Genomic DNA, 25565 nt, shown 5'->3' with positions numbered 1-25565 from the left:
GGGAAATCGTCGTTAAGCGTCCGGATCATCTTATTTTATGCATCGGGGGCTGCATCTCTGCAGTGCAGCGGCCAAGTGTGGAACATAGAAAGTCGTGTCCGGGCTTGGTCCGGGTCACAGCCATTGATCGGCACAGAGAAGTTGTGATCGAGAACGAACTACGATTTGACTCGTGATTGTTACAAGGTGGTTTTGTTAGCTAGCGCCTGCTACAAATAGACAGGCTTGTCCCTCCACCCTCCTAATCCAAGCCGTAGCAGTCTATCAAGCTCAGTTGATCCATCTGCATTGATGCCTTCCTCATCCATATCTCGAAGCAACTTATCAATATATTCGCCTGCCCCAGAGAGATGAAGAATATATGCAATAGCGCGGTGGACTGCCAAAAGCCGAGGCGAAGGCGGGTCAATTGATCGATCATCGGTAAGGTACAGCGTTCGTGTAATAGGAAAGGCTAGGTTCCGCATAAGGCGACGGTCGTAAAAAGTGTTGATTCGGTAGGTATGTGGTTCGTTTGGAATAGATTCGAAGAACACCTGAAAGTCACCAAAGAGAGTATGGAGGAAAGCTGTAAGTGTAACGGCATTTCTTGGCCGGTCGATATCAGTCCCATCAATTAAGTGTACAATACCAGTGTCAAACATATCGAGGATTGTGAGTGCTGCTTGTTTAGAGGGATTCTTGAATTGTATGTTAGCTACGCACTTAGGGATACCGCTATTAGGAAGGTGAATTCAACATAGAAGATATACCAATTCGCGGCCCCCATCTACTTTCATTAGGGAATGTGGAAGTATGTGGGCCACTTCCAGTTCATCAATGACCGTATCTTCTAAAAGTAGAACTCCATTATCATCCCGGGCATCGTCGCCATTCTGTTGCATACGATTTCTCGCCTCTTTATGGTCAAAACAGCGGGTAATAACACAGCGATGGCGGTCGCGGATGAGACAGGCGCCCCGAAGCCGGGACAACCTATCTGGGGTTCCAATAAAGCCTTGCGCACCTCCCTGGGCTCGCTCGACGGCCGAGTGGAATGCGGGTGAGGGTTGTGGTGTCTTTTTCGTAGAAGACTTGACTAGAATAAAGCATTAGTAGCAACAGAGCGAGGAAACTAAAGGGCCGAAGGAATTACTGGGTAGAAAAAAATAATCGAGTAGATAGCTAGCAAAACCAAAGAATAGAGAGCGGATATTCTCGAGATCGTCGAGGTCGTTGTCGTCGCCGCTCTGTCCGGTTAAAGAGAGTGTCATAGCCCGAAAGAAGGCCCGTAGGAAATTGTCTCTAGATTCCTCTGAAAGTGCATATTCGTAAGTATAGCGGACAAGCCTCGGTGGTTCGTATTTTGGCGGGGCGCGATCGATAGCACCACTAGCTCCAAAATGCTCGACAATACGATAGAATCTACGTCTCGCATCGTTTCGCTGGTGGATTCCCAGAGGCTCTTCGGCTGAGAAATCGATGATGCCCTCGAGGGAAGATTGATGGCGGTGGAGAGGCGACGGCGCCGACATGATTCGAAGCTATCGAAGCTATCGTCTACGAGGCGGTGGACGATGTGGGTGTTCCATCCAGCGACAGCACTGCGGCGGCCTGAGTAGACGTGAAATTTGTTGGGGGACCACTACAGAATCAGGGATGATACCGGAACCAAAAGCAACATGCCCTACGTGTTGTTAGGCCTGTGGGTTTGACGCGTCGGTTGGTGGAGGGGTTATATCTATAGGATCATACGGGGCAGGCTGGAGACAGGTACCAGAGTGCGGGGTATAGGCTGCGATACCCTGCTCCCTTTTCCAGCTTAGCTAGCTAAGTACACGGTACACCTTAATATGTACCACCATTTCTTCGAATTTGTCTCGTAAGCCCTAAAGGACAAAGGCGTCATCGATGTTCGTGATAGCGAATGTAAGCGCAGCAGTTCCGATCGCCTGCCCGAACTGCATATCAGGCCAAAGGTGATAGAAATGTCCGCGAGTACAGGAATGTAAGGCAGAATCATTAAGCGCTTTCTCAGACATTCGTGAAGTGGGGTTGGCCGGATCAAGATGCCGATCGGCCCGTGTTGACGGCGTCGACCTAACACAGAGTGAACATCCCAACACATCATGTTTAATTAACTGTGTTAACTTGAACTCTCCTCCCTCCTCAACATTATGGCCGTGTTGCGGCCTGGAACTGTCAACTATCGGTGATAAAACACATATATCTGATCCCTCTCTGCCTGTCTCAGATCATAATCTGTTAAGACAGAGCTGAGGTAAAGATTCTGCCAAGACTAATGCTCATTTTAGTACACATTCTATTCAGCAATTTTCGTACTTCTCAAAAACATCTCCACGGTGATCACTAGAAGTTGTGTTGCTGCTTGTATTTAAGCAGATACGAACTAAAAGAAGGATTACCAAGACTTACCACAGTTGGCCTCCCAACCCCCAGAGCGGAAAGAAATGAGTCTATTTGCGGTTATGACTTGTTTTCCCTGTAACTGTGAGAATCTTGTTGGATTGAATGATAAGTTATCATGATAGAATTTGCTATCCTGCATGATGGCTTGCGAAGCGACACACGTTATGTATCCAGGTAAGACTAATTATAGATCCATTCTTAAAGGCAGCGTCTGCAAGACTGCCCTGCGGCAAGATATAGATAGAGCCAGAGTTATGGCATCTATACAGAACCATGAGAGTGTATGCCTAATATGGTTCAAAAAGAGGTACAGTAATGCATGGGTTATAACTATCACAGACCAGTTGTATGACGGAGAGCATATTTGAATTCGATTCGATTAGATCAGCTACATATCATTCGGATACTTCACCTAACCACGAACCTGCACCTTCAGAACTCGTCTTCCTTCATGGCTCGGCTCTTTAAGTGTACCTGTCATAAGGATGTGTCCCAGAGTGAGTAGAAGGTCAGTCACAGTCAAGTAGGTAGGCAGAAGGGTAGTATAGACGTCAATATTCATTGAATCCTGAACCTTCCAACCCTCGAAGGGGGGTCCAACACCCCTTTATATAGCCAGTAGGTCTAATACAGTCACCCCTAGGGTCTATGTGACTATATCACCTGACAGTATCGCCTTACCTCGGTTTGCGACCTACAACCGTGATGGGAGCCCCTTGATGCAATGCCACCCCCCTTTCAGTTTCCTCTATAGCCTTTGAAAAAGTCTCAGCCCAAAATTCCCTGGTCATGGGCGCTTGAGATTGAGCGGCCTTGGACGGGAAATAGGCAGCGATTTCCTCCCAAACCATGAAGAAGTCTTCAGCCCAGCCTTTGTAATCCTGCTTGCGATTGACTGTCTCAAACATAGAAACATCTTCAAAGCTGTGCTTCGTAAGATGCTGGTCCAGCTCAGCTAGGAAACCAAATCGGAGCCCTCTTGATTCAGCCCCAACCTTTAAGATCTGCGCAAGAGTCTCACAAGCAGACTTTTTGAGATCTGGAACAGATGGTTCGATGAGGAAATCGGCTCTCATCTCTTCCCACTGCAGCCAGCCTCCTGGCTTGAGCATGGAAAGAACGTTAGACAGCAAAGGTGTGGTATAGCGGCGGATACCGAATATTCCATACAGCAGAGCTTTAGTCGCGTGGCTCTCGATGCTCTCAAACTGCCTAACGCACACCCTCAGGCATACCAGGAAAATATGATACTGGTTTTGGATCGGCTTCAGAAAACGAGTAAGACAATGGAACAATAGAATACATGTCCCCCTACTGACTCTGTTAGCGGCAAAGTGGTTGCTCATCTTCGATAATGTCGATAGCCACGAGGTCATCGAGAGTTGTTGGCCAGCGTCGAAGCATGGGGCCATTCTCGTGACGACTCGAGATGCCGTCATTGCTACTCTCCCTATTGACCTAGGACTCGAGGTCAACGAGTTCGGAATCGACGAGGGAGCCGAGTTCATGTTATTCATGAGTACGAAAAGAAGACGCACGGCTGACGAAGAGGCCGCTGCTCATAGAATCGCAGATAGATTAGGCGGACTACCCCTGGCACTGAGCCAAATCGCTGCGCTGATCAACGCGAGGAGTTACACAATGGCAGAATTTGAGACCATGTACGATAAATACGACCAGCGCCTTCATAAGCAGAAGAAGAGTGGATGGAAGTATCTCGGCTATGAGTATGGCCTTGATACGGTATGGGACATCTCATTCAGTACTCTGGGAAATGAGGCTCGCGCGTGCCTTGGGGTCTTAAGTTTCTTTGCGCCAGACTCGATCCCCGCGAAAGTACTTGAAGCCAGCGATTATACGCGTTTGCCCTCCACCCTCTCCTTTTGCGAGGACGAACTCAGGTATGTGTGATAATTCTCTAGGCCTGTGCTTGGTTCACCATTCTTAGAGTCGATGAGGTTCTCGAAGATTTAACGCACCACGCTCTGTTACGAAGGAACATCGACCATGGCACATTTCGCATTCATCGCTTAGTAATTACAGGCCGAATACCGATCAAGAATGGAAAACCCTCAAGAGAATTTCGGAACTCCGACGAGGTTGCTTTTGGAGAAGTTTCCCTCTCAGCGATCTAGTAAGTTTGACGACGAGGCATGGCTTACAGTGGAGCGGTATATTCCTCAAGCCCTTGCACTCGTGAAGAATTATAACGAATCTCGGTCAAAACCCAACCCTCTCCAACCTAACATGAACTTCGTCCATCTGCTTGGTAACGCTGCTAAGTATGCGTCAAATTTCAGTCACCGGAGTGAGCCCAAGCTGACCATTCCAAGTGCCATACATGACAATGACACTGTTGGCGCTGGTCCAATCTTTCTAGACACCGCCAGTGCCGCATATGTGCTGTGCAATGAACAAGACCAGCTCTTGTGGGCTCTGATCTTATACTTGCAGTGCATACACCATTTCTGTACCAGCGAGTTCGCCAAATCAGAGAAGGAGATGGTCGAGTGCCTCGAAATACGTCAGAAATTACTTCCCGCCGATGATTTACTTATCGCTCTTGCATACATTGGGATTGGTCCGGCTTTTGGGGCACAAGGACGGTATTCGGAGGGCCTCGAGTGGTTACTGAAGGGCGGCGAGATCCTTAAAGGCCCTGCTGGAGATGCCACCGCCAGGAAAATCGCCTGGGGTTATAATACCTCGAGGAATTACTATTGTATGGGACGATTCGAAGAAGCTGAGGAGTTGCTGATGACAGCGTTCAACTTGGCCAAAGCAATACAAGGCTGGTATAACCAAGTTTAGTGCGTGGTTTACATGAAAACTTCAGTATGCCTTCGTGCTGACCTCACTCAGCGGTTGTCTTACTCTGGCGTCACTTCGCACGCGAATGAACCGGCTTGACGACGCAAACGACTACGTCGGTGAAGCCCAATCAATACTTGAAACATCCGGCAGTGCTGCTCGGTTCAGCTGAATGAACTCGAACTGCGCATATCGAGCTGGTGTTATCGCAATACTGCAAGGCCGTACCGCTGATGCCATGTAAGATCCGGTCTAGGCACTTTTCCAGCTACGAGAGCTAACGATCCGACAGACGAGAGACGGAAAAATCGGTGGCTATTGGGAAACTAGTGAAACTGCCAAAGGGCATACTCTGCCGTTCCATCCACGCCTACTCGAAAGCATTAGGCATGGATCCCTGCAGAGTAGAAGAGTCCGAGGTCCAACGCCTAGAGGCCCGACAACTAAGGTCGCAGCTACCGGGCGGTGGAGGAAACTTAGACGACGAGAGCGATGCAGCATTTGAGCGGCTAGTGAAAATGGATCAACGCTGAGTCAGGCTCCTTTTTACTCTAGGACCCGGCTGGCTGAGAACAGCAAAGACTGAGATTAAGCGTGTCTCTGATAATTTGCATAAAATCTAACAAACCAAGGTCTCATTTCGAAAATAATTAATCCCAGCTTTTAATAGGCAATGGTTTTCGGCCCCTATATTTTCCTATTACGGTAGGTAAGGGTTTTGCTCTGTCGTGAAGCTTAGGCAAGTATCATAATACTACTGGACTAGGGGAACTACCTAACCATGTAGGCATTTACTTACTGTCTATCTACTTATTGATCCCATGATAAACTGATACCATACAACTTATGGTTAAAGGCTCCGATGATGATGACAATGTTGCTGTGCACACTACCAAGTTGGCTTCTTTGTAGCCTGGCATTATCCATCCCGAAGTATGGGTAGGAGGGTTGTACTATCTAACATTCTATGAGCCAAGTAACCTAAGCAAAAGACCGGGCCTCGACGGGACCGGGCTCATGGGGTATATAATAAGAGATTGATATAGCAGTGAACGACTAATTGTGGAAACTGTGTCGTTCCGGTTCCACGTCTCTGGGGAATGTTTTGTGTGTGTGTTTCCAGACCTAGATAGACCTATATGCAGCAAGTTAAGCAGAAGTCCCGCCCACATTCGAAGCCGTCTTCACTACACCTTTGTAATACACCACTATTACTAGGTGATGACGCTGCTACTATACTTGGACTCCTCATTGCCCCGGTTCCGGCTCCACGGTGTCCTTGTCTCTTCGTAGGGCTGCTGAGGAATAGACGTGTCGTGACCTTGCGCTTCAGGGGCGAGTTGTGCAACGAGCGGTTCTGCGCCGCGCCACCACTACGTCGGGTCCGGGTCTGGGTACCACGGCCTGTACGCGAGTCCGTCGCAGGGAGGTTTGGCTTTTGCGCGGATGAGCTGGAGGGAGTCCCGATGTAGAGACTGTGTTTCCGGTTTCTGTTCCGGGGAGTGGAGAGGAGAGGCGGTAAGTCGTAATCATTTGCGGGGAGTCGGAAAAGGGGGGGAATAGCCTCGACCCCGTGCTCGAGATCGAGCCTGCTATGCTCAACTCGTCTTCGATTTCGTCGTCGATGCCCTCGGGTAAGAGTGAGGTGAGGGGAAGCGCTTGCTTGACGGGGTGCGGTGATAGGTACTCGAGCGATTTGCACCCTTGGTGCCTTGTTTTCTTTTGGGTGTTGTTGAGGTAGGAGAGGAATTGACTTGTTTTAGATCGAACCGGTGTCCCCAGCTCGGGACTTGTAGACCTTCTCTATTGAAATTAGGAAGGCAGGGATACGTAATCCTGGTAGCTGGTACTATTTCCTAGAGTACTTCGGGCTTGAACACTTTTACGGGCTGTCACCGTCGGCAAGATACCTATCATAAATCGGACAATCCACGCTCATAGATGCTAGAGGTTGAAAAGGGGTCAGCAAAGAAAGAGACATAGCAATGTGAGGCTTCGTTACTCACAAGAAAGCTTTTTGTACATCTTGATCGTTGAACGGGTTGTGAGGACCATAAACAGCGTTCGTGGTCGCCATCATAACTTCTTTATATATCCAATCAATAATATTGAGCTTGAGAGGCGTCTTACTCTTGCTAAGCTTGTCTGGCGATGTTACGATGATCTGAACGGACCTCCTATTGAGTGTACTCAATTTAGGGCCAGGGCTAAGGGTGGTGCGGATACTTTGTGTGAACTAATGGATGAAGCCGCGATCGTCAAGATGATTCTCACTCAGGATCTCGACAGCATGAGCGCTGACACCCGTAATAGTAGAGGCCATTCGAACCAAAATAGGTGAGAAGGGTATCATTCGCGTCTGCCGTTGCAGGGTCTGAACTAATTTGGGGGGAATTGACGACATACAGCCGCGCAAAGGGTAGTCGCAGAGTATACACTGGCAATCGACTATAGCGCAGGCGGATGAGGAAATACAATCAAGCAAAATCGGGTGATATAACCCACCTGTGCGAGCTCCAGTAATGAAAGCCACCGCGGATCATGGTGATCATAGGGCTAATGAAAGGAATCCAGGTGTCAATTGCTCCCGGTTCCTTTTCATCTTGCGTTAGCCACAGTAGAGTTAGGGCGAAGAAATAGGCTGTCAAGATGCCCGCTAGGGCCGCTACCATAGTATATATCATAGCTTCTATGCTCTTGGGTTCCCTGCGTGAGGGAATATCTGTTGCCTATCTGCCTAGTAGATACTAGAGTTGATATTGATAGGTGTAAATGAGTATTTGGATGTCGGGAGCTGCCTTCATGCTGGCAATACAACCTTACGGGCTTCATAAGATAATCGCAAGTACTGATTAGTCAATTGAAGAGGTGGCACAGCTTGCTCCTAACAGTAGAAAAGCCTTCAATAACCGTTATATGTACAGTTCAGTAAGGGCCAATTGAACCTTGCATTCCCGAGTTCTTGGGTCGACATCAGATTATTGCTCACCCCACATGCATCCTATCTAGGTGAGAGAACAAGAAAGCTTATTATCTAAGGTGTATGTGTCTGTGTACAGCAAGTTGTTAACTACAAATCCTATAGTTCTAGGTCTTTCAGTCATATCCCTTATATTCGCCCCTGATATCTCATCATACGGAACCTCCATGGTAACCTTTACTTGACGTTGATAGACACGCCTACTCCCACTCCATTGACTCTATCGATCTTGTTCTCAGGGTCCTCTGGCAGCTCTACTCCCCACCATTTTCTGATTCGCTCCCTGAAGACCTCATAGTTCGCTCCCATACGTAGTACTCGCATGTTTTCCATATCAATGATAGTGCCAGACCGCTGATACCTATGGTATCTCTGCAGCCCATAGTCGACGACAAGATCGGCTGACTGAAAGACTTCAGGCTCAATGTCTTCAATCAGGAACTTAGCCCCTCGCCCTGTTAGGTTGGCGCTACTGCCAACCATCAACTGGCCATCCTCGTCATTCAGTCTTCCCAGCTCTCGCAGAAAGGGACATTCCGCGATGCCGATGCCAAGTGTGTCTCCTCTCGTAGTAAGGGCCAATGTCTCAGGGGTCCAAGCTGCGAGCCGTGGGTGATCCTTTCTGTAGTGTGCGATAACACCGAGCATAGAGCTCATGCCCTGGGTAATTACACGCGTTATCTCAAACTTCTCCGGAGGGAGAATGTGTAGCTGTTCGTGGGTTTCATAGGTCCCGATGACGCCGACAGTATGACCAAACTTGCGCTGCTTAGCTGCAAACGCCCGCTCTATGCCCTCTGCGCTACAGGCCATGAGGCCGTAGCCAGTGTCTATGGGCGCGATAATGACGCCGCCCGCTTTGAGAACCTCGAAGGCTTCGCGCGCGTCTCGTTGCACATCCGGGACTTTCCCAGGTGCCGGTATTACGCGTGGAGTTTTGGAAGCCATGGAAGATCTCCGTCGATTAATGAATCCTGGTCTAAAACTATGGTAAAATGGAAATGGGATCAGCTTCACAACGACAATGTTACAACTCGTTCAAAATAATAAATTGTCCGCATTCACTTGTGATTTCACTCTCCAAGTCATGTGCCGCCGTTTTCCCCGCACGCAATCTGCATCCGAGGACCAAGATGACAGACGCGCAACATGATACGCTGAAAGGAAGCTGTTACGTCCTCCCTCCCTCCTCACAGTGGAGGTTCGCCTAACCCCACCTCCAGGTTCCAGTGAGGCTTACGAAGAACAATGTTGTGACGATATATTGCATAGAACGAATGAATAGTTCATGGAGTGCCCTGGATAACTAGATGTTTAAAGTTATCTTGGCTGGTAAAATAATGTTTCATAATTCAGTTGTACGCAGCCCATGGAGAGCCCACGTCCGCTAACAGCTTCAAGGGGGAATATGACCTCGGGTTTCGCGCTTAGTTAACTCCGATACAGAGCATCTCAAAGCGTGAGTGCCTGTGTAGATATTTATTTGCCTCCAAAAATATTTGGGGTATTGAAGTACCATATGTTATGAAGTAATGCGAGCTTTTGAGATTATCGGAGATGAATTGACTTAAGGGGTCGCTTTAGCTGTGTCCGTTTCTAAACGGAAATTTCAATGGCCCAGGCAATTCAATGGCATATGATGAGGCCTCCTCGTCTTTCTTGTTCAATTAGGCCCAACGCATGTGCCTATCAATTTCCTCTAACATATCCATGTGCAGACAGGGTGGCGTAGAAAGTGCCAGTCCACATATTAGCCCCTAGAGCCCCCAATGTATACCAGAATAGCATCAGGTATGTGCTAAAAGCTTACAGGTCAGCACGATGATCGAGATGTTGCGTAGCCCCGGATCCTTGTACGGGAGAACTATAATATAAGATCAAGAGCGGTAAACCGCCTGAAACCCCCAAGATTATCACCTAGTTATCCTTTTAATCAGTCAAAGGTCCAATGGGGTTCACTTGTATCTACATCAATCGATAATTCCTTATCCATTAATGAAATGTGGGATATCACTTAAGTCGTCATATCTGACATATGAGCCCGATTATCGCAGTGGTTCAATCGCCGCTATTTGTGGCTTCACGTAAGTGTGTATATAAAGTAATCCAAAGCTCGTACTGCACAACGGGGATCGAGATGAACCAGGGGTAAGGTGTTACGAGGTCAACCCTAGTTATCCCAGACCGCTCTTCTCATTCGGAGAAACATAACTAGACGATGATCATAGAAAGTTTTGGGGACCTGAGTTGAATGAATTACGTTTTTAAATCCCTTACCTATGGCCATTAAAAATGAGTGAGCGGTCCATATTGGTTCTGTTTTCAGGGGCAGTTCGCCTGGTATGAACTGACAGGGTAGGATGTTCTTTCGGGCGCCCGTTATTGGGATATATTACGACCGGAAGCTACGCGTGCTTACTCAGAAGGCCTAAATAAAAGCCTGTAAGATTCGTCGCGAATTGTCTACGATCGCTATCAGGACGCTCAGTGATATCATGGGTTGTCTGATCCCGCAACTTCATTTGGTGATGACTCAGAACTGCTCTCTAGCCACCAGGCAAGTCCAATGTTCTCATAACCAACAGATTTGCGATCTGACGGCCAAGAATTTCCTACGAGGAGGTAACACGAAGCGAGTGCGTCAACATGATTTAATAAAGACTACAGATCGGAGACATGATGACATTTGTAAGATTACGCTATCCGAGACCAAGGGTTATAGGGGAAATAAACAACTATAAAAGACCCTAGGAGCAAGACCTTGTATGAAGTTGTCACTTGGCCAAACACAACTCGCCCAAACCCAAATCAATTCGTTCAAGATGAAGGGTCTTTTCACTAAAGCAATACCATTAATCTTGGCGCTTGGATCCCAAGCGGTTTCCTGCCAGCCACAGCCTGACCAGCCCCAGACCAAGCGAGTCGTTCAATACTACGGTCAACAAATCAACGATCAAGGCACAAAGTTTCACATAGACTTGCTCGTTAACAACTCAGACAACAAGACGTATGCTACGAATGTCTTGATGGGCGAGTTCGGCGTGGGTAACAAGACCCTGCAACTAAATGGTGGCGACCCCGCCGCGAAACCTAACGACTGGTTCTGGGACGAGATCAAGACCATCCAAGACGCCGGCGTCAAGGTATCATTGTGGCTGCGGCAAGGCTTCGAACACCTGAAAAAGGACAACAAGGACTTCGATACCTATTATGCCCTGGTGAAGAAGACGATCACGGACTACAACTTTGAGGGCATAGACCTGGACATCGAAGACGCTCTAGATGACAATGGTTGCGGCGATATGACCATGACTCTCGAGGACACTGTCCATCTCATCCGCCGGTTGCGCGACGACTTCGGCCCCGAGTTCCTTATCACACTAGCACCCGTCTCCGACGCCCTTCTCAACGAGGGAAACGTCAGCTGCTTCAACTACCAAGACTTAGAAAAGCGCGCCGCTGCCGACATTAGCTGGTACAACGCGCAGTTCTACGGGGGTTCATGGGAGGGCCTCAAGACATCGGCGTTCTACGAACAATGCATCAAGGAAGGCGGATGGAAGCCGCAGCGCATCGTGACCACCATTACTACGAGCTCCGATTTTACGTATCCGCTTCCCCGGTCGAGCTGGATCGGACTCAACGAGACTGGGCCGACTATTGAGTCTTTGGTGAAAAAGCACCCCGATTTTGGAGGTGTTGGCGGCTTTGATTATTATGATGCTGAGCCGGGTGGTTATGAGAAGCCCTGGGAGTGGTCCCGATGGGCTGCGAGGAGGATGAATGTCTGATTGTTATCGCGGGAGTAGAATATTTTGGATAAATTTGGCTGGCAGTTGGAGGGATCAATCGAAGTAGACATGGTACTTGAACAATCGTTGCGGGCTGGTCTAGAGGGTACACGGGAAATTGTTTTTATTTTGAAACGCAAAACGCACTCATAGAATAGGTAGGGTATTCGGTACCATCAATCATTCTTTACACAATCTATCAACATTTGTCGAGTATTTTCTCTTCCCCTTCGATGATTTGATATACCTAAATAACTCAAATTCAGACCCAAACAGCCGCGTTCTAAAAAGTCATGAACAGAATGTAATAGTATCGAATTATCTGCTCTGATTTCCTATTCTACATGTCATCAGAGCATATCATATACCGAGGCCGAGGACAGCTGCTCGGCATTGAAATACAGCTTTAGGGGTTGTTGTATGTTAAATGAAGGCTCTGTATAGACTGCAATAGCAAGTGGATGCACGTTGGATATCTATATTGTGAACAGGGGTTGCGAGAGACAGGGGGTAGAACCTACCCTGTAATAAATTCCTTTACGGTCATAATACAGTATCTTTACATCAATCCAGCTTCGTGATAACCCACACCTTGGCCAAAGAGTACGTATTAAAGTACAGTAACTAGGACTTCATCACGGCTTTCAATCCTACGGAGTAGGTACGTAGCACCAGGTAACTAGAGACCTTAGTGAGTTAAATCAAGATAAAATTCTTGGCATTTTTTGAGTTTCCAGTAGGCAACTAAACAGCATCCAATGATATGATGAGAGTATTTTGAATACGGTGAGTTGTAATTATTATTTGTCAATTTTGTATTAACAAAAGCCGCTAACTCTTTCTCACTTAGAACCCATCTACAACCTTAAACACTCGCATCCTAACATAGGCATTGCATAATGTTTACACCACAAAATATGTGTCTAGCCTCTTTGAATTGATTTTGACCGTAATTCCGGGTTCAGGTGAGCGTGTTGTCCACCAACCCGAGAGTTTAACAGACGAGCTCAAGGCAGTTGAGAGCGCAAGAACCGGTATTTTCGGAACACTTGTATCCCCAGCAGCATGTCTCGTACTCAGGGTGGAATGTGCAGGGAGCTATAAGCGCGTGTCAGTATTTTGGAATTATTAATGTACCTGAGAACACCCCAATTTTATGAATGCTTTTAGATGTGAGACGGGGGGGGGGGGTGAGCTGAGGCCGTACTATATCTTTTGATGCAGCTGTCACCGAGATCTGTGGGACGCGGCTTCGGCCGGTCCTTTCGCCTAATCGTAGTGGTGGCGGCAGGGTTTGCACTGACGCCGATGGCGAGAGTGACGACGGCGAGGAATGTGGTGAACTGCATATCTTCTAAGTACGTGGGAGGGCGGTGCTTGATGGCGGAGAGTTAAAGAGGTGGAGAGGAATGAGAGCAGAGGCGCAAGATATCACAACACATTTATAGTCGATTACAACTCGTATATCTTACTGTATGTTTCTCGGCGGCACTGGTACCAAGAATATAAATGCTCAGGTGTTCTGGTCAGCCAAGCCGGAGCACTGCCGTAGGCCGTGGTTTTTCTCTCCGACAAGATCAGCTAACGCGGCGCCAAGCGGTGTAAAAAGGCCGCAAGGCGCGCACTTTACGACCGCCGGATCACGGAAAACTTGCACGCCATGGCTCAGCTACAAAGGTCAAGCACTTGGCATAAATATATATGCCATCTACTTAAGACTCTTGGTTGCCGAAGAGTCCGCCTCTTCTTGGCCGTTTTCGTGCCGTGACAAGACTAGGCGGAATACGTTTCGAGGAGAGCAATTGGGTAGATTGGTAGTGTGGCGGTAGTTACAATGGTCTGAATAAGAGCAATATGTCTAGTTGCAGATCTACGCCTTAGCTGAGCGGAATAATACTAGAGCAGCCGCTCTTGAGTCCTTGGCACTACCTGCCAAGTTGTCTAAGAGGGCCTCGAGCTTTATATGTAGGCTTGGGGATGACGACGTGCGCTGGTTCAGCTGCTGTACCGAAGAGCCGGTTTACCCAGGGCCATCAATGAGCGAGTCCCCGCTACAATTCGGTGTAAATTGGCTGAGGATTATGAAGCAACAGATTCTACAACCCTGGAAAGGAGTCTGTCTCTATGCCAGCCTGATGATGGTTTTCCATAATATGTTGGACGACAAGCTGCTTCCTCTCGTTCTACGCCAACTCCAAGGATAGCTATAGGACGGAGATAATTAGAGGGTCAAATCGAGAACGAAACATAACGAACCTTCTAACCTTCTAGACTTCGCGCAACAACAAGATTCTTGCTGTATACCCCGTAATTTGCCTCTTTCACGATAGAATGGTACCTAGATCCTATCCATACACCTCTCTATATCTTCCCAAATGGTCTTTTCTAATCCATAAGCAAGAAGTGATTCAAATAATACTCATCTACAACTTGAGCCAGATCACAGCATGTACCACACCTTATACTACTTGTATATCTAGGAATCTTGGGAGGGCATTCCTATTCGCTATCCGAAAACACATCAGTCACAAACTCATAGTAACCGTGATACGCTCAATTGCGCTATGCAAAAAAAGTGCTTTCCTAGTTCTGTAGAACATATTGACCGCTAATAATCTCCAGTTACCATTGTTGGTCCGCTCAACAGTGTTAACAATGTTGCCTTGACAGGTGAAACACCAGTCCTCATATTCCAACTAATCTTAGGAGACATAACCAGAAAGTGATGATTTCATCAGCTCTTTCATGTCGTCGTCATCTACATTACCAACTTTCTCTGCCGTGTCCCTATTGTCTAGCAGGCGGGGCCAGCTTGGTATGATCGTTGCCTGTATCACCACTCTTGTCTGCTTTATCACCTTCGTCCCCTTCGTTGGTTTTGTGTGCAGGGCTCTAGTCCGTCACAACAATACGCGGGCAGACTATGTATGCCAAACCGCTGAAACATTCGAACCAGATCTGATTAACCACAGTGCCTTTCGTTGCATTTTCATCGCCCTCGTATAACCGAGTGGGTTCAATTGTATCATAGTTTTTTAAACCAATTCCTAGTGCAACTGCAAGTCGGCGCCGCTCAAGTGGTACACCCGACATTGAATTGAGGGCCACGTCTTGCTCAACCGGGGATTGCACTTTTAGGTTTTCGATTTGATGTCTGTCTAGGTGGTGGTTTTTTAAGCATCCATTATTTATCAACTCGGGTCCAGTTATAGCCTGAAGCAGAAGATCTATTCCGCTCCTGCTTGGTATCCACTGGCCATTGTCGAATAAAGACGTGACTTTCACTACACCAGGCATGCCGAACATGTCCCTCAAATGGAAGAGTAGGACTTCCCGCACTGTCAAGATCAGATATGAGTTATGATCCACCTCCCCTTTCCCGATGTAACTGTAGATCATCTGAATAGCGGCTGGTACTTCACGACAGATGACGACTGGTATACCACAAGTCGGTATGACAGACTTTTGGAAAGGTTTCCATTTCGGGAGTTCATGCACGCAGACCGCGACATCACCACGAATCCCAGGCTCGACAGGAAGAACACCTTCGACGACCTGAAAGGCCATGGCAACGATCTTAATGATCGCAGTTGCCAGTCTGCGGAAGGTGAGATGGTTGTAGCGCCCACAGAGAATGTGTTTCCATTGCAAGCCAAAGTGTGTGAGGATCTTCATAGTAAATCTCTGGCGTTCTATCGCGCATATGTGACTGGTCCAGCGTTTATATAGGACATTGGTTGTAGGTGTTCGTAGCAGGTGCGCACGCTGAGCTACTACATATTTACCGTTCTGCATACTCAAGTCGGGACTGAGAAGGAATTCCAAATGCCCCTCGTAAGTTGAACCTTGCACATGACATTGGACGTGTTTCGTGTTAAGATCAAAAAGCCAGACTGCCTGCACAGCATCTCGTTCGCGAGTTATTGGAGCCACAAAGGGATCAATCACGTCGTCCTCTACGGTCCAGGTCCGCTTGTCCGCAACGTTATACAGGGTTTCAAAAATATGGTCTACGATTGTTAGCCGACACTCCGCGGTAAAATCAACTACATCGCTTACCGATATCTTTTTTACCCCTTAAACATGTCTGAATGATAGAGGAATTGACAAAGTATATATTGCGCCAAATAGTCCCTAGCATAGTGTAGACGTCAGAGAGGTAGCATGAGGTATGATAGCTATGCTGGAAGACGTACCCTGTGAGATGATGTACAACCAAGTGTGGGTTGGGCTAAGTTTGACAGTCTTGACCATCTTGGCGACTCAAATAATTATGAATAACCAGAAGGGAGAATAGAAATGTAGACTGGCACAAGGACTGATCGCTGATGATGATTATAGGTAGACTGATTAATGGATGAAGAGGTAAAAATCCGTCCGTCCACCCAAGTTTGACCATATACCCATATACCATACCCCACACTCAGAAACGCAGGCAGTTCGTACCTCTTCTCAACAGGCAGGTAGGACTACCGCTGAAGTATGTGCCAAATTGCCAATAGTAAACAGCTAGCTACCTACTCACTCGCCGGAAGGCATCGTCAAAGAGTAGGTCCTACCCCTATCTTTCACAACTTCCAACAACCACTTCTCCTTCCCAAGATAGATTATGATGTAGAGGTGTAGACGTGAGATGTAACTTGGAAGACGTTATAACTTCCGTTTAGCGCGACAAAACATAGAGAAAGATATAGCCGGTCTGCAAACACCTACTTACCAAGATCAAAGTCTGTACCTAGCTATAAACTAAAGGGTGAAGTATCAAATGGTTAGAAATTCTAGCTCCAGCAAGCGCAACTCTTTCAGCAATCTGATTGTCATAGTCTCGTATTCTTCATTCTAAAGCAAAGGGTATCATGCAACGTTTTATAGCATATATGTACATAGGGCTCATAGAGATAATTGATCATCCTAGTGACGGGTCAATCAAGCCATTAAGCTCATCCGGTCCAATGAGTTTTCTCATCTCGGCCTCGTCTCGAAGCCATTCCTCGTCGATGCCCGCGTTGTCGGCATTCAACGCCATCAGAGTCATATCGGCCCCAACCCAAAAATCCTCCCCACCATAATCCGCTTCCCACTCCGTTATTCCCTGGGTAACGTCGCGCAAGGCAGACGATGGCTCCGTCTTGGTGCCAAAATCTTCGAGTCCGTCAAGAAGTGCTTGCTCTATTTGATGCTCTTTCTGAATATGAGCCTCTAGCTCACCACTGTAGGTGAATTTCGTATGGCAACCCGAAAATGTGCAAGGCAGTGTTGCCCGTGATTTCTCGCCAACGCCAGTTAGCTGTTCCAGCATAGTCGGGTCGGCGTGCGCTTGTGGTGATATAGAAGCCCCTGGTAGGTTTTGCTGCGGTCTGTCATGCATCAAGTGTACATAACGCACATGCTTCTCTAGTGCGGCTTTGAGAGCGAAGGCTTGCCCACAGCCTTGAGAGTTTGACCACGTCGCCAAGTCTGCTGTTTTGCTTAAATCGAATTCGCCACACACAAAAGTACGAGCGCCCTCATGTGCACTACGGATGTGCACATACATGTTGGACGTCCTAGTAAAGGTCTTGGTGCATCCTGGCCATGTGCAGGCAATAGTCTTGCGTTCCTCGACAGTCTTGCGGTTGGCATGGTCCGACTCAATATGCCTATCCAAGTCTTCCCTTCCATTACACGACTCTCCACAAAACATACACTTGATATGAGACGTTTTCATATGGGCCTGCAGAAGAACAAGTGTAGGAAATCCCACCCGTCTTGGGTTACCAGTCTCGTCAGGCTGGGTAGCGCACTCCTCACACCAAAACCGGTTCTCACCATGGTCCCGTTCCTGGTGTCTCCTCAGGGCACCAGCCGTGTCAAACCCCTGCCCACAAAGGGACCCCGATTCGTCTAATGTTTGGCTGCACTGAAATGCTGGCTTGTGTTGATGTTCGGTTCGGATATGACGTTGCAATGTCTGATGCTTACGGAAGCTCTGGTTGCAGGGGGGAAAGTCGCGGCATTTGAATCGCTCCTGGCCTTCATGAACCAGCTGATGTCTCCGGAGACGAGTAGCGGTCATAAACTTTTTACCACAACCTTCATAGGTACAGATATGATCTCTCTCGGCCGTATGCGACCCCTTGATATGTTGCTTGAGATGCTTTTCTTCTATGTAATTCTTGTCACAGTCAGGATAAGGGCAGACGAATGGGCGCTCGTTATTGTGTGACCTGAGGTGAGCGGCGAGACGGGCAGGACGGTTGAATGTTTTGTTACAGTCGGGATAAGTACACTTGATTGTCTTGAGGTCGGAAGGCCACTTTCGAGCAGGGCTGAGGGGTGTAAGAGGCGTGTCTGCGGGACCTGCAGAGGGGGACTCGGTATAATGAGACTCGGTATCAGAGATATCTTCATTTAGCTCGAGCTTGAGGCCGGCATCTTCTAGTCAGAAAACAATGTTAGACATGACAAGCGAGGATTGGAGGTGTAGGCAAGCGTGTCGAGGGGCATACCAGGGAGAACAGCGGGAGCAGCAGTCCGACCCTTCTTGGGGAGAGGAGGGTCCTCCAACTCTTGAGATGCCGCTCTTTTCATGATGAAGAATTGCTACAGTGAATCACATTGTATACACGCCGAATTGCTTGTGAAAAGTGTAATGTCGGTGTGTTGATGGAACATTGAACATGCAAAGTTGTTTGGCTTCAAGGGTCGGCTCTCAAAATTTTAGTGGAACCCGCCAGTTTTGCCGTGCATAAGGCTTCTTTTTGGACCTGTGGGTGGATTGCCAATCGGTACTTCGGTGCTCTGCTAAGTTAGGTGAGAAAGCAAGTACCTAAGCGATATCGAAGCGTTGCAGCCTCTCCTGGCTCCACCCAGCCACACCTGCGCTATGAAGACACCTGCAGGGACAACTGACCAATCATACAACTTGGCTGGTTATGGCTAGAGCAGATACGTACCCAAGTCCCAAAATCTTTTGATCTTGAATTCTTTGAGCCTCGTTGGGCTTAGAAATTTTCTATCGCATTCATTCATTCGCTTGACTTTTGCGCCCGCGTCAACCACCAGCCTGCGTACATCACGACTGCGCCCATCTCTCACCAAACTGTCAGCATAGAACGCCCAGCGACGAAAACTTGATACGATGTCGGATTACGGGGACGACAACGATCTCGGCGGTGGCGATGCCGGCGCGTGAGTCTACCTTACCCGACGCGCTTTCTGTGCCTCTTCAGTTGCTTTTTGTTGTCGTGGCGCTACTAACAAGCTCTTACGATAGCGACGAGCCCATGTACGAAGAAGAAGAGGAGGTTTTCGAGGACGAGCTGGATCCCGAAGTCCAGGAGGACGGCGATGATGACTTCAACCGACGTGGCAACGAAGAGGAGGAGAATGTGGTCATCGCAGGCGACCCTAGTGCTACCGCCAATAATGCTCAGAAAGGCCCCTCTGCCAACAAGTCCATCAAAGACAAGAGAATTCCCAACGAGGAGCGAACAACCACACCCTACATGACCAAGTACGAGAGGGCTCGCATTCTCGGCACCAGGGCCCTTCAGATCAGGCAAGACCACACAACTTCAACAGGCAAGCGGAGGAATGCATAACTAACTATGGGTGATATCAACAGCATGAATGCGCCGGTTCTCGTCGATTTGGAGGGGGAATCCGACCCTCTACAGATTGCCATCAAAGAGATGAACGAGAAGAAGATCCCTCTAATCGTTCGCCGGTATATGCCTGATGGCTAGTGCGTCTACCCCGTCCCAGTCTTGTTGCGGTATCGCCGAAATGCTAACTAGAAACTCAGCTACGAGGACTGGACCTGCGAGGAACTTCTACAGTGATTCAAACAACAGTTGATAATTATTTACGTCAAATGATTTTGGGTATGGAGGGTAGCCCGCCGAGGAAAAAAACTACCCGCTCCCCTTTTTACTCCTCGATTACCGCGCAAGGTGTGTCTTGACAAGTACTTAAATAGGGAGACCAGGGAAAAGTGTATAAGCGAGGCGTTGGGGATTGTTTCTACAGTTTACACCAAGCCTAGCTCTTAGCCTTAATGCTAACGATTCCTTGGTAAGCGCATGCACTCCCATGGTACTCTGGGATCGTGAATTTGTATTTGTGTACAATCGCGAAGAGATACATCACCTCGGTGGGCATCTGCACAGCCCAAACCCCCCTCCCTCAGTAATAGGCGACGCCGATCAACCGGGACGGACATTGGTAACACTTCTTGCTGCGCACCCTGTTCGCTTCAGAAACGCTGGTGGCGGTTCTGCTCGAGATACAGTCAGCCTTGTGCCTGTTATTGTAGTATGGAGTTGACCGGAGACGATACAAAGGTGGTTCGACGAAAATGCCCTGGATTTTACCACGAAACAATACCCCTCGATGGATAAGTGAGAAGCCCGATAGAAGGCAGCCCAAACGACATAGATAATCAGAACTGAGCGCGGATAGATACTGCATGATACCAAATAGAAATCACTTTAAATGTCAAACAGCCGCATTATAGTAGCCTTGGATGGTCTGTCACGCAACGGCTGAATACTGTGTTTGCTCTTGCTGTATCTTCTAACCTGATAGATAGGTAGCTAAGTAGGTATCTAACTGAATCAATGGCAGTGAAGTATCACGAGAGCCCCGCCGCCTCCACGTCTCATATAAAATGCATGTTGCCCTAGTAAAGAGAACCGTCACAAGCAAATTAAGAGAGGTATTCAGGTAGCAGAGCCACATTGTTTGCCTGCTCGATCATCAATATCCGTAGGTCCCCCTCCTGGGTAGATTTGTACAAGGGTAGAAGAAAATGACGTAGGGCAGCGACAGGGTAGCAGCATGGATGACGGCCAATCAAAGGCAGCAATGGCTCGAGCAATACATTCGATCATTCCTGATGGCAAGCTGAGGTCGATACGAGATGTTACATAGCAGCAATGCTCATGTTCCGCTGCTACGTGCCGTTGCCTGCGAGATGCCGCCATCAACATTCAGTAAGAATTCCTCCCTTGCTATCTCCTCTTAAGCCTTGTGTGCCCAAATAGATACTTACCTTACCTCGGTATCTACATGTATCGCGCCAGCAAACTGGGCTGCTACCTACCTATGCTAAGTCCTTCATTAAGAAACATGATTAAACCCCCAGCAGTGGAGGGGATCGTAATGCAACAACATAACATAAAAAGATGAGTCTGGGCCTAGATAATTTACCGGTCGGTCCAGATGCCCCCAATTCACACAGCAATCAATTTGCGGCGTCGCCAAAGACAGAGAGAAGTCGGTGTTTCTTTCCGAATCCCTGGGTGCAGGTCACACGAGGGGTCCGGGATCACCCCGATTTACTCTGCACAATAAAGTAGTGGCAGGGAGCTGCCATGGCGACGATCTTCCCTCGATTATTCACCCAATTTCTATGTTGCCATGCCATTTACAGCCTTGTACACACCGCGATCCAATTCAAACAGGTAGATACCATGTCTGCGGCATATTCGGCAGCCAATCTAGTCTAGGATCGCTCTTGTGAGACCAGTGTAGCGAGATAAAATGGGCAATTTCGTCACCAATATCATCAACACCGCCAACACATAGCCTGACCCCTTTAATCCCTTGTATGGTGGTTCATCGGTACGAGCGGAAAGGAAGGGTAGTTTGCATGCAAGTGCAGCAAGGATGCCTTCCATCACCCGTCATCGTCATTGCCTGCCTGCCGTCTTGTCAGGCTGTACTTGTCGCCAGAGGAGGTAGCACGGATAAACATATGTTTATATCGCAAGTGAGAGAAAAGATAGGTAACTATAGTATATATATAGGTATATGTATCGACATGCGACACCCTCATTTTTCCACCAGTGTCCTCATCCCTATGATTGACTGGCCATTCCAACATCACCTCCCTACATCTCACCTCGTTTTTCACCATAGCGAGAACTACAATCGCACGTCCGTTTTCATGTCCTAAAAGAGCCATTCGCAACGATTTAAAAAAAAAGTTTAGCTGTGACGTATTTCCAAACAAAGAGACACATACACCCTCTCAGCCTTTGTACGCATCGACATCGACATCATCGACAACCATTACTACTACTACTGCTGCTACAACCCCTTCCTCTACGACTACTACAGCTTCGCCCAGTCCCGTGTGAGCGACTATAGCATACCATTCTTCTCAATTGTATATCTTGCAATCGTATCTATACACCCAACCAATCGACCAAAGATGCAATTGACCAGCGTCATCGCCACATTCCTCGTTGCCGCGACCTCGGTCTCAGCCCTGCCCAAGCCAGCGGTAGCTAAGCGGGCAGTCGGCGGTGTAAGTCTCTCTCCCAAATCGCAAACACAATTTCGTGCTCTTCGTCGCCCAAACCTTCCATCCAGCTAACTTTCGTCTCCGCAACAAACAGGTCCTGTTATGTCAGGGCGCTAATGCGACCGGCCTCTGCCACTACGAGGCCTACGCCCTAGATGAATGCCACGACGTGTCGGCGGACTTCTACCACAACACGCGGACATTCGCCCCCGACGGCGATGACTTCTACTGCTGGCCACGAGTGTAAGGAAACTCATATTCCCTTCTTTCTTTTCCCTCTATCTTCCCTCTCTCTCTCTCTCTTTCACGGTGGCGCTCGGACCGAATGAAATAAAACAACGACTAACATACCGTGCGCAAACAACAGGAGTAAATGCTCAGATATCTGCAAGTCGCCGACGGGATGCACATTTGGCGGCGCCTTTTACTTCGACAACCCGAATAAGTACGACCTGACCAAGATCTCGTGGGACGAGAGCCTCGCGTCCTTTGACTGCCACAAGAACATTACAGACTCGACGACGGCTTAGACAGCGGTTTTCGGTCTGATGAGTCGGATTCGAGCTGTGCCTGTTGCCTTCTTGTCTTCCGGAATGTACTCCTGAGCGGATGCTCTGCGACGTTATTGCATCCCATGGATAATCGTCGAGGATACATATCCTCTAGTCCTATGGCGCTTTTTCGTAATTGATATTGGGGCTGCTCAATTATACTTATAGTGATACGAAAAGCAGTGCATTGTGAAAGAAGAATACGGGACATGGACAGCATTGTGGTGTATCCTTCCTTTATCACCGCCCACCCTGTTCACCTAATCGCATCACTGGTTTCAATCGATATGAGGTGGCATACTACCTACCTACCTACCTTAGTATGAACAGCAGGCGTTTCGGGTTTGAAAGTGATTAGATAGATAGATACCTTAGCGCAAGCAATTTTTGGTCAGAAATCAATGAATAAAAAAGATACAAATCCCACCATTCTCACCATCTTACTCGTTATCATCTTGCTTGAGTTACCTAGGCACACATTAAGCGATTTCTCCCCAATTTCTCCTTCTACAGATATCGTCTCTTGAGATTTACCTACTCTTATCACCCGTCTTAACTTCTAAGTACATCCAGTATCATGATCCGACTGATGGGTTCAGGTTTGGATTTAACCCGGGATTCGGAGTTATCTTGGAATTTGGAGACGGCGCGTCCGCACCGCATTAAACGGCTATGACGCACCGGGTCCTCTTGGCCGGCGCCTCCAATGTGGGGTTGAACATGGAGGGGTAGGCGGGAAGAAGCTTCACCTACTTACATACTGCCGTACATTACATATAATATTTATTACACATACATTTACTTACTAGTCGATATATACCTCCATGGTAAAGTTGATAAAGGGCTAGATCGAAAACTGCCGGCCGAGTCGGAGGGTTGTTTACTGGGTGTGGACGCTATTATTGGATAGGTGTGAGATGGAGATGGGAGGTGGGGAGACGAGATAAACGAAGGGGTAGAATAGAGCTGAATGGCGCACGCCCCTTATCATGTAGGTTAGGTAGTAAGAGGAGAGGAGAGGAAGTTAGATGGATACCGTACTGGAATAAGTATATAGGTAGGTAGATATATCAGCCGATAGTGTCCCGATGTCCTCGATTCTTAAGTTATCATTTTGTTCCAGAGCCTCAATTCCTAGGGTCGTTGCTCGTAATACCTGCTTTCAAGTCGCAAGCGTCCGTCGTGTGTAAGTCATGTAGTTTTTATTATTTGTTCTACCATCTATTTATCCATTCCTGGTATTTGTCCAGCTCTCTCCCCCTCTTCCCAGTACCTACTATTCCTCCAACATCAAAAACAGATATACCGTACAATACATACATACATACATATATCTATCTGTCGAGGACTACCCTGTCTCGCCCTAATCGAAAGCAAACATCATCAATACCTATACTCACATCTCTTTCGAGCCAAACAGAATCACCACAACAACTTCATCCACCACCAACAATCAACCCCGCATCATCCAACCATCCGGATTCAACAAGATGGGTTTCGAAGTAAAAGCCACAATCGCCAACTTCGGCGGCCAACTCCTCAAGCTCTCGCACGATTCCAGCACGACGCAAACCCCCATGGCCGTCAGCGTATACCTCCCTCCCGCCGCCCTCTCCTCCACCAACAATACCAAAGTGCCCGTCCTCATCTACCTATCCGGCCTCACCTGCACGCCCGACAACTGCAGCGACAAGGGCTTCTTCCAGGCGCACGCGGCGAAACACGGGATCGCCGTCGTATGGCCGGATACCTCCCCGCGCGGGGCGAACATCGCGGGCGAGGACGACAGCTACGACTTCGGGAGCGCCGCGGGGTTCTACGTAGACGCCACGCAGGACCCGTGGAGCAAGAACTACAATATGTACAGCTACATCACGTCTGAGCTCCCGTCGGCGTTATTCTCCTCTTCCTCCGACAACCCTCTTGCAGGAAAGCTTGATAGCGAGAGGGTCAGCATCACGGGGCATTCCATGGGCGGCCACGGCGCGCTCACGCTGTATCTGAAGAACCCGGGGAAATACAGGAGCGTGTCCGCGTTCGCCCCGATCAGCAATCCCAGCGTGTGTCCGTGGGGCGAGAAGGCCTTCGCGGGATATCTGGGGAGCGACAAGGATGCGTGGAAGAAGCATGATGCGACGGAGTTGGTTGCGGGGGACGAGTGGAAGGGGAAGGATCTCAAGGCCTTGATTGATGTTGGCACGGGCGATAACTTTTATAAGCAGGGTCAATTGCTCCCTGAGAATTTCGAGAAGGCGGTTAAGGAGGCTGGTGTCAAGGGGGTCGAGGTGCGGTATCAGCAGGTTAGTAGTGCTTTCTTTTCTTTTTCTTTTTCCTTTTTTCCCTTTTCTCTTCCAGATTGTCTTTCTCTTTACTCTTTACTCTGCTCTCTTTCCTGCTTCTGGTCTTCTCTTTTTTTTCGTTAAAACACGTCGTGTTCTCATGATGTTCTATTACGGATGATAATCGGAGTACGTTCTACTAACAAGAGAACTCGAAATCAGAACTACGACCACTCGTACTACTTCATCTCGACGTTCGCCCAAGACCACGTGGAACACGCCGCCAAGTACCTCTTGTAAGTAAAACATACAGATGATTCAAATATATATAAAAAAAAACAATATCACAGATTCTTGTATGTATTTATGCGGTTTTCTTGTTCCAATACGGACAGCAGCAGTCAGACAAATTCTAAACACCGATCACTTCTCTAAGTTGTGCTCGGAGACATA

At 48.1% G+C, this 25565-nt stretch overlaps 10 protein-coding genes across 10 annotated transcripts; 5 read left to right on the top strand and 5 right to left on the bottom strand.

The window, feature by feature from the left end:
- Positions 1–549: 549 nt before the first annotated feature.
- F5B22DRAFT_3173 (uncharacterized protein) lies at positions 550–1657 on the bottom strand. Its single transcript, XM_047970665.1, has 3 exons — positions 1136–1657; positions 740–1078; positions 550–680 (listed from the first exon to the last, which is right to left on the bottom strand). Coding segments are annotated over exons 1-3 (720 nt in total). The 5' UTR covers positions 1515–1657; the 3' UTR covers positions 550–678.
- A 211-nt stretch (positions 1658–1868) lies between these two features.
- Positions 1869–4198, bottom strand: F5B22DRAFT_652921 (uncharacterized protein; the record flags this gene model as incomplete). Its single annotated transcript, XM_047979673.1, has 2 exons — positions 3091–4198; positions 1869–2079 (listed from the first exon to the last, which is right to left on the bottom strand). Exons 1-2 carry the CDS (start codon positions 3924–3926, stop codon positions 1869–1871), a joined length of 1047 nt encoding a protein of 348 aa, XP_047836155.1. The 5' UTR covers positions 3927–4198.
- On the top strand, positions 4069–5753 carry F5B22DRAFT_632363 (uncharacterized protein; the record flags this gene model as incomplete). Its single annotated transcript, XM_047976686.1, has 7 exons — positions 4069–4314; positions 4453–4543; positions 4574–4691; positions 4743–5219; positions 5272–5372; positions 5418–5460; positions 5513–5753. The coding sequence occupies 7 exons, from the start codon at positions 4069–4071 to the stop codon at positions 5751–5753; spliced, it is 1317 nt and encodes a 438-aa protein (XP_047836154.1).
- Positions 5754–8058: 2305 nt separating this feature from the next.
- Positions 8059–9835, bottom strand: F5B22DRAFT_582213 (DHBP synthase RibB-like alpha/beta domain-containing protein). Its single transcript, XM_047973284.1, has one exon. The coding sequence runs from the start codon at positions 9146–9148 to the stop codon at positions 8378–8380; it is 771 nt and encodes a 256-aa protein (XP_047836153.1). The 5' UTR covers positions 9149–9835; the 3' UTR covers positions 8059–8377.
- Positions 9836–11022: 1187 nt separating this feature from the next.
- Positions 11023–11991, top strand: F5B22DRAFT_640740 (glycoside hydrolase; the record flags this gene model as incomplete). The annotated part of the gene is made up of 1 exon (XM_047977887.1): positions 11023–11991. The coding sequence occupies one exon, from the start codon at positions 11023–11025 to the stop codon at positions 11989–11991; it is 969 nt and encodes a 322-aa protein (XP_047836152.1).
- Positions 11992–14558: 2567 nt separating this feature from the next.
- On the bottom strand, positions 14559–16337 carry F5B22DRAFT_582212 (uncharacterized protein). Its single transcript, XM_047973283.1, has 3 exons — positions 16188–16337; positions 16051–16125; positions 14559–16001 (listed from the first exon to the last, which is right to left on the bottom strand). The coding sequence occupies exons 1-3, from the start codon at positions 16243–16245 to the stop codon at positions 14884–14886; spliced, it is 1251 nt and encodes a 416-aa protein (XP_047836151.1). The 5' UTR covers positions 16246–16337; the 3' UTR covers positions 14559–14883.
- Positions 16338–16806: 469 nt separating this feature from the next.
- On the bottom strand, positions 16807–18668 carry F5B22DRAFT_582211 (transcription factor IIIA). The gene is made up of 2 exons (XM_047973282.1): positions 18480–18668; positions 16807–18408 (listed from the first exon to the last, which is right to left on the bottom strand). Exons 1-2 carry the CDS (start codon positions 18559–18561, stop codon positions 16898–16900), a joined length of 1593 nt encoding a protein of 530 aa, XP_047836150.1. The 5' UTR covers positions 18562–18668; the 3' UTR covers positions 16807–16897.
- A 443-nt stretch (positions 18669–19111) lies between these two features.
- F5B22DRAFT_640737 (RNA polymerase Rpb6) lies at positions 19112–19814 on the top strand (the record flags this gene model as incomplete). The annotated part of the gene is made up of 4 exons (XM_047977886.1): positions 19112–19161; positions 19247–19486; positions 19598–19717; positions 19778–19814. 4 exons carry the CDS (start codon positions 19112–19114, stop codon positions 19812–19814), a joined length of 447 nt encoding a protein of 148 aa, XP_047836149.1.
- A 2246-nt stretch (positions 19815–22060) lies between these two features.
- On the top strand, positions 22061–23383 carry F5B22DRAFT_2990 (uncharacterized protein). The gene is made up of 3 exons (XM_047970501.1): positions 22061–22285; positions 22377–22525; positions 22650–23383. The coding sequence occupies exons 1-3, from the start codon at positions 22190–22192 to the stop codon at positions 22810–22812; spliced, it is 408 nt and encodes a 135-aa protein (XP_047836148.1). The 5' UTR covers positions 22061–22189; the 3' UTR covers positions 22813–23383.
- Positions 23384–24323: 940 nt separating this feature from the next.
- On the top strand, positions 24324–25412 carry F5B22DRAFT_632359 (carbohydrate esterase family 1 protein; the record flags this gene model as incomplete). Its single annotated transcript, XM_047976685.1, has 2 exons — positions 24324–25133; positions 25335–25412. 2 exons carry the CDS (start codon positions 24324–24326, stop codon positions 25410–25412), a joined length of 888 nt encoding a protein of 295 aa, XP_047836147.1.
- Between the last annotated feature and the right edge of the window lie 153 nt (positions 25413–25565).

Source organism: Xylaria bambusicola, assembly GCF_022495145.1.
Source record: "Xylaria bambusicola strain CBS 139988 unplaced genomic scaffold F5B22scaffold_1, whole genome shotgun sequence".
In the NCBI taxonomy this organism is placed as follows: domain Eukaryota; kingdom Fungi; phylum Ascomycota; class Sordariomycetes; order Xylariales; family Xylariaceae; genus Xylaria; species Xylaria bambusicola.
This window is presented reverse-complemented; position numbering and strand designations above follow the sequence as displayed.

Coding starts and splice junctions, on each gene's coding strand:
- F5B22DRAFT_3173 (XM_047970665.1), bottom strand. CDS start 1,514: ATGTCGGCGCCGTCGCCTCTCCACCGCCATCAATCTTCCCTCGAGGGC. Junction 1,079..1,135: donor CGATTATTTTTTTCTACCCA/GTAATTCCTTCG, acceptor GCTTTATTCTAG/TCAAGTCTTCTACGAAAAAG.
- F5B22DRAFT_582213 (XM_047973284.1), bottom strand. CDS start 9,148: ATGGCTTCCAAAACTCCACGCGTAATACCGGCACCTGGGAAAGTCCCG.
- F5B22DRAFT_582212 (XM_047973283.1), bottom strand. CDS start 16,245: ATGGTCAAGACTGTCAAACTTAGCCCAACCCACACTTGGTTGTACATC. Junction 16,126..16,187: donor GTTGTACATCATCTCACAGG/GTACGTCTTCCA, acceptor ACACTATGCTAG/GGACTATTTGGCGCAATATA. Junction 16,002..16,050: donor AAGGGGTAAAAAAGATATCG/GTAAGCGATGTA, acceptor TAACAATCGTAG/ACCATATTTTTGAAACCCTG.
- F5B22DRAFT_582211 (XM_047973282.1), bottom strand. CDS start 18,561: ATGAAAAGAGCGGCATCTCAAGAGTTGGAGGACCCTCCTCTCCCCAAG. Junction 18,409..18,479: donor TGCTCCCGCTGTTCTCCCTG/GTATGCCCCTCG, acceptor TTTTCTGACTAG/AAGATGCCGGCCTCAAGCTC.
- F5B22DRAFT_2990 (XM_047970501.1), top strand. CDS start 22,190: ATGCAATTGACCAGCGTCATCGCCACATTCCTCGTTGCCGCGACCTCG. Junction 22,286..22,376: donor CTAAGCGGGCAGTCGGCGGT/GTAAGTCTCTCT, acceptor CGCAACAAACAG/GTCCTGTTATGTCAGGGCGC. Junction 22,526..22,649: donor TTCTACTGCTGGCCACGAGT/GTAAGGAAACTC, acceptor CGCAAACAACAG/GAGTAAATGCTCAGATATCT.